Source organism: Lissotriton vulgaris, chromosome 1_1 (genome assembly GCF_964263255.1).
Source record: "Lissotriton vulgaris chromosome 1_1, aLisVul1.2, whole genome shotgun sequence".
Taxonomy (NCBI): domain Eukaryota; kingdom Metazoa; phylum Chordata; class Amphibia; order Caudata; family Salamandridae; genus Lissotriton; species Lissotriton vulgaris.
In genome coordinates this window covers 464,481,720-464,493,850 of record NC_141685.1, presented here as the reverse complement: position 1 = coordinate 464,493,850, position 12,131 = coordinate 464,481,720, and the positions used below count along the sequence as shown (strand labels likewise).

Genomic DNA, 12,131 nt, shown 5'->3' with positions numbered 1-12,131 from the left:
TCCTCCGGAATCGATATTCCAGCAACCCGCAAGAGTAGGCTGGAAACACCGGAGCTTGATTTTCTCGCCTGGAGAAAAAGACAGTGTCTCTCTCAGTGCGTCAAACAGGAGGGGCGGCTTCCGTGGGCTTCTCGCATCAGCTGGGCTCTCGGGCAAGTAGATGGCCGCTCTGCTCCAAACCACCGTGTGTTTGCTTAAGGCAACTGTTGGTATTTTATACCTGGAAGGTGCAGGGTTTGACGTAAGGTTGGACATAAGACGTCACTAAGAACTAACAGTTCTTTCTGGACTTCAGGAGTTCTTGTTCAAATCAAAACAAAAGCAGGGGGGATTTCCCGGGCTGCTGTAGGCTTGGTTTGTTTAAAGAACGCGTTTTGCTTTCTAGGAGTCGATGGGTTTAGCCGGGCTGTGCTTTGGACTGCATGGGCTATTACTGAATATGGATCTGATTCTTATGCCTTTATCAGGATATTATTGATAATAACCACACAAGGGAATAAATCGGGAATATTGAATTAGGGTCCTTGATATAAACACGACAGTACTGAACCACCATAATCGCAAATGGGTCAAAGTGAAAAGAAATCAAGAAAAGTGGTACTGAGAATAAGTGTGCTCACTAGACTCATCCCCAAGTTCACCTGCACTTGTACCAGCAGTTTACTTGGGTAACTTGCCACTGCTCTTTGGTGAAGGAAAGAAAGGACTTCAGGAAGCAGTGTTCATGGCTCTGGTTTCCTAGAGTAGGCACGGGGCTTCAGTGCAGGCAAGGTCAGCAAAAGAGCAGGCCTGGGGAACTTAAGCAAGGGCATTTCAGCTTGTTACTAATGAGAGGAAAATAGGCAGTCCCCAGGTCCATGCTCTGGACGCATCAACAGCATTAGGATCCATGCAATTTCAGATCCCAAACTGTTTAACAGGCTGGAAGGAAGCCTCACCATATAAGTTCAAGCAGTTGGGACATTTCGCACTGCCACAGTCAGCGCATCCTCCAGATTCAAAAGGTCCTGCCAACCATTCTCTTCAGAATGCCCTGTCAATGCCTATGTGCAGATGATCAGGCATGCCTTCTAGGAGGCTGCTGCCTGGGTACATTTACTGGATCACTCAGTGTTTATGTAGAGGAAGGTCTCAAAGAACCATCTCTGTGCATTTTCTACAGACAGCCCTAAAAGGCAAACATAAAAAGCAGCAGTTGAGGATGAGTTTGTTCTCTGTGGTGTAAATACTTGTTAGGTGGTCGACGAGTGCACAGCTAGTATAGTCTTAAGTTTTAGAAAAACTGATTAGTTTATGTAGGTGCTCCCAAGGTATCGTCTTCACCCTGGAGACGAGTAAGAAATGTAATGACTAACAGTGCTGTCAATTGGAAATTGATGGCATCCCTTAGGGCACACTAATGTCGGGGTAATTATCCTCCTTATGATGTTAGAAAAAATAGGTTTGATCTTTTTGAACTTGAAATAAAGTTTTATTCCATTATAATCATTGATGCATGTCTCTCCACATAATCAATGCAGTTAATAAAGTTTTCGCTTTTTCAACAATGGCATTTTCCAGCTCCAATGCATTTCGGGTTGAAACCCTTCTTCTGGGAGCATCTACCAAAAAACGACATATGTGTGTGTGTGTGTGTGTGTGTGTGTGTGTGTGTGTGTGTGTGTGTGTGTGTGTGTGTGTGTGTGTGTGTGTGTGTGTGTGTGTGTGTGTATATATATATATATATATATATATATATATATATATATCATGTCTATTCACTTGAAAAATAGGATTAATATAGTTCTGGGGAATCATGGGAGAATTTGAGAATGACAACATATGGTCTAACTCGAATTGGAACAAAAATATCAAAATTTATGTTTGTTTCATCGACGACTTATTCATTCTTTGGAAGGACACCAGAGAGAATCTTGAACAAGCTCTGATGACATTAAACACCATCAACCAACAAATCAAGTTTACATAGACTATAGATGCTGAATCTATAACTTTCTTGGATGTTCAAGTCACAATAAAGAATAACAGTATCTACACTGACATATATCGCAAACCAACTGATCGTAATAATGTTTTACATTATACAAGTTTCCACCAGACATCACTCAAAAAACACCTACCCAAGTCCCAAATGATAAGAGTTAAACGCATTACCTCAGATTCCAACTTGGCAGAAACTCGAATAGAGGAGATGACAAACAGATTTCGCAAAAGAGCATACCCCAACCAAATTTTAGAGACAGCCAAAAACCAAGTCAGAGATCTTAATCGTTTGGATTTACTACAAAAACCAAGAATAAAACCTCAGAGTGACAGGATGGTCATAGTCTCAAATTCTCCAATGTGAGTACTACATTTCGCAACATTGTGTTAAAACATTGGCCTATGCTACAATTGGAGACGGACTTCAAAAACATGTTCAAATCGCGACCATTGTTCGCATATACCAGAGGGAAAAATTTGGAAGAAATCCTCAAACAACCAGTAAACATTCAAACAGAATCACGAGGGACCAGACCTTGCAACAATTGCAACAATTACAATAATATAATTTTGGGCAACAAGGTGACACACCCCATGAGAGGCACCAATATAGCGATAAACGTCACAGCCACCTGTGACACCAACAATGTGAAATATATGTTAAAATGTCCGTGCGGAATAACCTATGTTGGTAAGACTGAGCGAAAAATCAAAGTACGCTTGAACGAACACAAGACGAATATCAGAACCAAGAACATGAAATCATCTGTAGCCAATCATTTCAATGAAATGAACCACAACATTTCCCAACTCAAGTTCATGATACTGGAAATCATCACGAAAGTAGAGGGGAGAGACAATAACAAATATTTACTTCAAAGAGAGAACTACTGGATTTACAGACTGAGCTCCATGAAACCACATGGATTAAATGAACGCATAGAATACTCTTGTTATGTGTAATCTTAACACAGAAATCCGATTTATTAACCCTCATAGTTGGGACACAGTGTTCTGGATAGTCTCCTTGCTGTAGCAACTCATGTTTCATGTTGATGTTTCTGTTTCTGTTTTTTAACTATAGTTTATTGCTTTAACACTTACTGGTTTTAGGTTTTGATTTAATCATGAATCATCTATGATCCTCACATACCACCACTACACCATCACCCTCGGGTTAGCACTCATTTTAGTCCTATTTTTACTTCGATTCCACGCGCGGTCACGTGATTAACATTGCATCACTTCTCATTAGTCGAGCCGGCCCACCTACATTAACGAACCCGTCCACCGAGCACTCGGCAGACGCCATTCAAACCCAACGATAACGGAGACAACGCGGCGTTTATTCATGTAAGTTAATGCGCACTCTACTCTTTTACTAAATGAGGATAACGGTGACGAATAAAATCACAGTTTCTTGGTAACAACGAAAGCCGTACGGCATTTTTAAACAACTAATATCTCACCCACATCAGCGCAACCGAATGTTATCAAACCCGCAACTCGTCGCCACTATAAAAGCGACTTTAACATATCACTTACCACAACCCGACCATCTTTAATCAGCACACCACTTAAGTTCACGTTGCATGCCCATTTATTAATAACCCACCTCCTTAACGCTTCCGTACACACACGCTATTAGATCACAAACTTCCACTTAAACCACTAACACCATCCCTCTCCGGCACATTGAGCACAATAACCGTCATAGCATTCACCCATAAAGCACCCCCAGCACAATATTAATCATATTTTTCAAGTGAATAGACATGATATATATACCACATATGTGTTTTTTTTTTTTTAGATGCTCCCAGAAGAAGGGTTTCAACCCGAAATGCATTGGAGCTGGAAAATGCCATTGTTGAAAAAGCTAAAACTTTATTAACGGCATTTATTATGTGGAGAAACATGCAGCAATGAATATAATGGAATAAAACTTTATTTCAAGTTCAACAAGATCAAACATATTTTTCTTACATCATAAGGAGGATAATTACCCCGACATTAGTGTGTTCTAAGGGATGCCATCAATTTCCAATTGACAGCACTGTTAGTCATTTGTTCTCTGTGGGCAACAGCCATTCTCCACTCTGTAACAAGCATTAATGCATTATAAATGCTTGCAAATAGTTACAGGTAATGTTAATGATGTGTGCTGATATTGTTTACAAAGCAATCAAGGTATGCACGCATTCCTATATCCACGGTCGATGCCCCAATCCTGTTTGCTAATGCAAAAACAACAGTTGATGGACAGAATGCAGAACAATGCAGAACAATGTCATACATTCACCCAGTACAGAGATCTGGGCCTAAATCCATCGTTCTTTTGCTCCCCATGCCATTCCAGTTAGAACCCAGCCATATGCAAATCAGTCTTGAACCTGTGCCCCATGGGAACAGTCCAGCCTGAACTGCCAAGCCAGGCCCTCCTTGGACTGGAAACAAGCATCCTAAGCATACCCGTCCCACTCGGGTTGACAAATGCAAAAACAGTTGATGGACAGAATGCAGAACAATGTCATACATTCACCCAAGTACAGAGATCTGGGCCTAAAGTCATAGTTTTTTTGCTCACCATGCCATTCCAGTTTGAACCCAGTCATATGCAAATCAGTCTTGACCCTGTGCCCCATGGGTACAGTCCAGCCCGAACTGCCAAGCCAGGTCCTCCCTGGACTGGAAACAAGCATCCTAGGACGGGTTTCGGGTTTTCAGCCCTAATCAGCCTGGATAGCTTGATTCCGATTGATTAAATCCAGATCTGTGACTGGGGATGAATGTTTTGCCATTGTGCAACATTCCGTCCATCAAGTGTAGGTTTGGCATTTGTCACCCCGAGTGGGACGGGAATGCTCAGACGTGGGTCCCGTGCTCTCCATGCCACTGGAATCAAGCTATCCTGGCTGATGACGGCTGATAGCCAGAAACGGGTCCTAGGATGCTTGATTCCGGTCCAGGAAAGACATGGCTTGGAAGTTCGGGCTGGACTGTTCCCTTGAGGCACAGGGCCAAGACTGATTTGCATATGGCCATGTCTGAACTGGGGTGGCGTGGTGAGCAAAATAACGATGGATTAAACCCAGGTCTGTGAATGGGGGTGAATGTTTTGCCATTGTGCAACATTCCGTCCATCAAGTGTTGGTTTTGCATTTGTCACCCCGAGTTGGACCGGGTATGCTCAGACGAGAGTCCTGTGCTCTCCATGCCACTGGAATCAAGCTATATTGGCTGATGACGACTGATAGCCAGAAACCCGTCCAGGGAAGACATGGCTTGGCAGTTCAGGCTGGACTGTTCCCATGAGACACAGGGCCAAGACTGATTTGGGGTGGCGTGGTGAGCAAAATAATGATCGATTAAACCCAGATCTGTGACTGGGGGTGAATGTTTTGCCATTGTGCAACATTCCGTCCATCAAGTGTTGGTTTTGCATTTGTCACCCCGAGTGGGATGGGTATGCTCAGACGTGAGTCCTGTGCTCATAATGCCACTGGAATCAAGCTATCCTGGCTCATGACTGCTGATAGCCAGAAACCGGTCCTAGGATGCTTGATTCCGGTCCAGGAAAGACATGGCTTGGCAGTTCGGGCTGGACTGTTCCCATGAGGCAAAGTTATTCCGTTTCAAATGTGCGTAAAGGGAGAATCCGCTGACCTAGATACTGATAATAGCACTACTCGAGCTACCTTTTATAAAAAAGGGGAGTTTCTTTATACACAGATATTAGGCAATATTGGCTGTCTCTCCTACAAAAATCTTTAAAGAAATATTATCCTCAATTTAGTCTATTTTCTTTAAAAACACATCTTTATTTTCCAACCATACATTTTGTAGAAATCAGTTTTGTTTATGATTGGACTGCAAATTTGGAATTAATTTCTTAAATGGTTTCTGTGATTCTCACACCAATGTGAAATCTCAATATACAGTTTGTGAAGGGATAATGCATTTTAGACCGCAATGTTGGTCCTTCATCAGGAAAGTCTGCTTTAGGCAAATTCCTTATTAAAATCGACCGACAAAGTTTGAGTGTCTGACACATGGTGGTAGGTGTCTACATTCTCAACAAGCCCCGGATTGGAACAGGTAAAATAGCTTAATATCAGCTGTACATAAATTGCCTAAGAATGACCGCCAAAGCATGGCACTCACTCTGAAGCAAATTCGTTGCTATAGTACAATTGATGCTGTGCAAAAGGATGCGTTAGGCTTGTTTGCAAATCATTTCTCCAGATGTTTAAATGTGATCTCAGTTGTGTGTCTGACCTTGCTACAAATTCTATTTTTTTTTAACTCTTCACCTTGTTTTCAAGAGCATCTATCATCACAACTCATTTTGTGACATGGAGCGAAGCACTGTTTACCGAAGATGGTGGAGACCAGGTTACTGCAAAGCTAACAATGTGATTCCTGACTAAAAGGACTAGGCCACACATTTCAAAGATGTGTGCAAGATATAGAAAAGGAAGGTGTTGGTTCTGTGTAGACCAAGTTCATCGTACAGATTTCTAGCTCTAATAAATGACTGCAGCAGCTGTTGGGGGTCTTGGGTAAAAGGGTAGCTTATGGAGGTTGATTAAACGATGCAGTGGTCCTACTCCTGCAACAAAATAAGCAGCCTTATTTTTCAACGTTGAGAACAGCAAATAAATTGTTTAAAGAAAATCACCAACGTGAAAATTACAAGCTAAAATGGGATAAAAACAACCCATGACATATTCTAACATCAACTTTACTTGATTCGATACTAAAAGATAAACAAACACGAATGCATACCAAAAGGATGTGTATTAAACAGAAAAAAACGTGTATAGCTAGAACAGTAAATCTTTAGGAAATAGAAACAAGGAAGTAAGAAAGATTGATGAATAAAAGATAAACCAAACCCAAGATGGCGAGAGGGTCAAACATGTAAACTAATGATAAAGCAGAATGATTTACTTCTGAGCTGTGGAAGCAGTCCCTGAATACAGTTCGAGCGCACTCGGATATGTATCTTTAAATGGTACGTTTCTCCTATGAGTGGTTTACTTTGCAGTTTCCAGAGAACAAACATATCATCCCCATTTGAGAAAATCCGAATCATTTTAGCACACTAGAAAGATTTTGATAAATTTCAGTCCCACTTAGGGAATGAGCACGTGGTGTAAAGTTTGAAAGAGTTATATTCCTTGCTACCTATTATGTGAAACACAAAGAAAAAGTTGTATGCTAGATCTTTTTAAAAAATAATCCCACCGTTACTTACCAAAGTTATTTATGGAGGTAATTTCTTTACTTTAAAAAGCCATGGTAAAAGTTTTATTTTTCATAAAAGATAAACAGGTCTCCATACAGTTCACAATGTGACCAACTTGAGAGAACCACCAAGATGTATACTGGTATTCATGGTTTTCAAGACATTTTAAAGGAGTCATATTTAGGGTACAGATACATCGGACAAATGAGAACGTTTAAGGCCAGATTTTGGGGCAGAGAGTGTAATGGGTATAGGAAATATAGTAAAATGAAAACTGCATATCAAAGGTACATAACGTCAATTAAAAAACAGTCCAGCAAAGTGAATGACCGTTAGGGCACATCCAATTAAATGAGATTTTTGATAAAGCCCAATACTTAAACGGATGAGATAACATGGATCATCAGAAGTGTGGTTCTTCAACAAAGACTAAGACAGACATGGAGGGGCTAGCCCCTTTGAACCATTGTGGGGTTCTACAATGAATGGATTGTAAACGCCTTCACCTTCCTTCCAGTATAAATTGTTGGGCTTTCTGTACATCATGGATATCTGGACTGTAATATTGACAGAATGATAAATTACATGGATATACTTGGTCGATCGCCAACAGGAATGCCGAAATAGTTCCATTTCAGAACTGTAGACATAGACAATGTAAACTAAAGATAAACCTTACACGTCATTAACTTCTATTCTTTTAAATTGTATCTACATACACCTTTACATTGTGCAAAACCTCTAAGTGGGTGTTCAGTCCCTTCAAAGCTTATAGTACAGTCAAAGTATGATTTTCACATCAAGGAACAAAGGAGTTTACAGATCTTCAGAGAGGCACACACTTTAGATGGAGGAGTTGGGCCATGTAAAAAGAGAGAGTGTCACATTGAGTGTGAAAATGGCGTCTGCAAGTCCCAAATTGAGGTGTGTCAAAACTTTGAAAAACTTAAGCTACAAAGGGACCCCAGATGACAGGTTCAATCAGAATTTTGAGCGCTACTACCACTTCGCAGCAAGTATGAATCACTTTCTACTTACAGGACGTTCAGCTGTAAGGCGTGAACCTATTTTTTTCCCCACAGTTTGGTCTTGGATGATAAACAGTAAGTTGCAAAATCACATCTGAATGGATGAGCACCTTAGATATCTACATTCCAAAGGAAGGCACCGCCATTATCAGTGACCGCGTTCCAATTAAGGATATCTAGCATAAAATCCTTATTGTAAAAAACAAGAAATTTAAAAGAAAGACAACAGCTCCACTGAGTGATCTGCAGGGATAAAATCGCTAAAAAAAACACAACAACCATTAACAGGATAGGATAAAAAATAATAATAACAATCAGGCAAGAAAGGAGTGAAAACACCAATGTAATGTGAGCAAGCACCAGGTACCCTAAGAGTCATACAATGAGGTAAAGAAAAGATAGACGAGTAGAAAGCAAAATATGCACATTCCACTCTCCACAACAGTAATGGTAAGGAGGCCTGAAAACCAGTGGTCGTCCAGGAAATGGAAAAAAGCCCGATATAACTGGTAAGTCTGGGTCTCCTCATAACAAGGAAGACGAAGGTCTGAGAAATACTCCATTGTGTCAGGGCAAAACACATTTTATTTTAATGGTTCTTGTGAGAGGGAGAGGTCTTAAGGAAAAATATTTTGCAACAAAAATGTATTTGCTATTAATGCTGGATTAAATGGCTGATGCTTTCCCTTAAAAAAATGTAGATTTGAACAAAAAACCCTCCACGTCCACATATCTAAAATTAAAAGAATAGGAATTTCCAAATGAAAAGAAAAATGTATGCCTGCTGGCACACTGAATCTTAAGTTTAGTGAACACAAAACTAGTTGAAAGTTTTGATTTTAATGGTAAGATTATTCAAATCCACCAAAACTGTCACAATGAAGTGATTATAAGAAACAGCTTATAGCTATGGAACAAAAATACATGTATGTCCTGGTGCGTGATATGATTGATATCACAGTGAAATTATTTGAATAAAGTGTAAACAAGTATTATAGCCAAATCCAATTACACAATAAAACGTTTTATGTGAAATAAATGTAAAACTGCTGGTTAACATTTTTATAAAAGCTTTAGAGTCAAACAAATCAATATCTATTGATTGACGAAAAACTCCCCTAAAAAATATTTGAAGAAATTAAATAATTTATCAACGAAAAGATTTTAACTAGGTACGAAACATGCCCTCAGACCAACAAATCCCTCGATCCATCTCAATCCGGGTTTCGAGCCAAACACAGCACCGAGACCGCCCTGTTTGCAGCAACTGACGACATCCGAACACTACTCGACAACGTTGAAACAGTGGCCCTCATCCTACTCGACCTCTCCGCCGCTTTCGACACAGTCTGCCACAGCACCCTGATACAACGCCTCAGCAACATCGGCATTTAAAGGAAAAGCCTTGGACTGGATCACCTCATTCCTCGCTGGGAGAACTCAAAGAGTTCGACTCCCCCCGTACAACTCTGAAGCCACTGAAGTCATCTGTGGCGTATCACAAGGATCTTCACTCAGTCCCACCCTCTTCAACGTTTACATGAGCCCACTTGCCTCCATCGCGCGTCAACACAACATCATCTCATACGCTGACGACACCCAGCTTATCCTTTCCCTCACCAAAGACCCTAACACCGCCAAAACAAATCTTCACGAAGTCATGAAAGAAGTAGCCGATTGGATGAAACACAGCCGCCTAAAACTCAACTCAGACAAAACGGAGGTGCTCATCCTAGGATCCCCCCCTCCACCTTGGACAACTCTTGGTGGCCCTCCGCTCTGGGCACAGCACCCACACCCACAGACCACGCACGCAACCTTGGCTTCATCCTAGACTCCTCCCTCTCGATGTCCAGACAAACCAACGCAGTCTCCTCTTCCTGCTTCAACGTACTTCGCATTCTCAAAAAGATCTTCCGTTGGATCCCCCTCGAGACAAGAAAGACTGTCACTCACGCACTGGTCACGAGTCGACTGGATTACGGTAACACACTTTACGCCGGAATCTCAGCAAAATTACGGAAAAAACTCCAACGCATCCAAAATGCATCAGCGAGACTCATATTAGACATGCCTCGCCAAGATCACATAACTGGACACCTAAAAGACCTCCACTGGCTTCCCGTCAACAAAAGAATTACATTCGGCCTTCTCACCCACGCACACAAGGCCCTCTACAATCTAAGCCTCGAATGCCTCAACACTCGACTATCCTTCTACAAGCCCACCCGCCAACTAAGATCGTCCAGTCAAGCCCGCGCCACTGTCCCGCGCATCAGAAAATCCACCATGCGTGTCAGATCCTTCTCCTTCCTTGCTGCCAAAACCTGGAACTCACTCCCCACTCATCTCCGCCTTACTCAAAACCACATCTCCTTCACAAAAGAACTTAAAACCTGGCTATTCGACAAATAATGAACCCCTTTCCCAAGCGCCTTGAGACCCTCTGGGTGAGCAGTGCGCTATACAAAAACCTGAACTTGAACTTGAAATTGAACTGCCACATTGAAGGCTACCAATTGACTTGAGTGTTATTTCCTCAACTAAAATAGATTTAAATAGGACCGATACTGCAAAACTACTAGAATAGCAGGTATCAGGATTACTGTTTTCAGACATGCACATAAGCAGAGTTATAATTTGTAGTAATCTCAATAAACATCGAGTGTGGCCTAAATAAGACCACCAATTGAACCGGCAGATAATTTATGAGCACTCAGTGGGAATAAAGCCTAAAACCCAAGCAGTTCTGCAGAGACACTTTTTCTGCATGCTGCACTGTGCGGCCCTTAGCTATCAAACACAAATCTAAAACAATGAAGTATTTATACTGTATTCAGGCAGGTCAAGCATTCACGTGCAAACATGTAGGAAGGAATGTGTTTTTGATACTCACTTTTCAACCTCAATAGGTGGTGTTGCACGTCTGGGCCTTGCAATTTCTTCACCTATTCCATAAAACATACATTTTAGAATGCACTATATAGGTAAGATGTTGAAGTCACAAACAGATCTACGAGAGGTATGAATGAATATATTCCCTCTCTTTAGTAATATGGCACATTTCAAATATGTAACAGAGTGAATATTTCTGTATTTAATTTAAACATCTTTAACGTGTGCCAGGCCTAAGAAAGACATTAAAAGCTAAGCAGAGCAAGCATTTTCTTTGAGGGGTTTCAGGTGACCGGGCTGGGGACAACTGCATGCTGCATCTTGCACTTTGTATCAGATTCAACATGAATCATTGCAAAACTAAAATTAATCGGTGAATAAATTAAAACATAGCATAAATAGCCATAACCGAGATTTCATGAATCAGGACATATAGCCAAACAATTTACGAAGCGGCAATGGCATTTCGAGTATTGTGAGCAGAATACGCATGGGCATAGTTCTTCAATAATGCTGTCAATAAATTGCAAAATACGTTTTTAGAAACATTAATTGCAGCACGACCGAACAAATTATGAAAGAGACAGCAGCAATATGGACATTGTAGGCGGAATACACGTTATTATTATTACAGTGTGATCCTGACAGTAAATTTCAAAATACATTTACACAGACACCAATCGCGGCACAAATGCAAAAATTACCGTCATCTTGTCTAGCATTATAATGTGCCACTATGTCACATCGTAATAATTGCAATAATATGGATGTCGGTTTGTCCCATAACAGCATTATGCTGTCATTTACATGCTTTAGAACATTTGTATCATATGTTCTTATCAACTAGTGTAGCGCCTAAATAGTGCTCCCGCTATAAGTAATATCAGAACATATGCCCAGCGTTTCACTGTTCTCCATGAAACACAGGTTGTATCCTTATCTAAGTGCTGGGTGTGAGGAATGTGAAGGGACAG

The 12,131-nt window shown here is 41.0% G+C and overlaps 1 protein-coding gene across 5 annotated transcripts in view; it reads right to left on the bottom strand.

Moving 5' to 3' along the window:
- SGIP1 (SH3GL interacting endocytic adaptor 1) overlaps nt 1-12,131 on the bottom strand; it is a 1,273,000-nt gene that overhangs the window by 631,233 nt on the left and 629,636 nt on the right. For all 5 annotated transcript variants that reach the window (XM_086953766.1, XM_086953786.1, XM_086953772.1 and 2 more), the window contains exon 8: nt 11,159-11,210. In XM_086953766.1, coding sequence (XP_086809892.1) covers nt 11,159-11,210 — 52 coding nt within the window. The remainder of the gene's footprint in view (nt 1-11,158; nt 11,211-12,131) is intronic.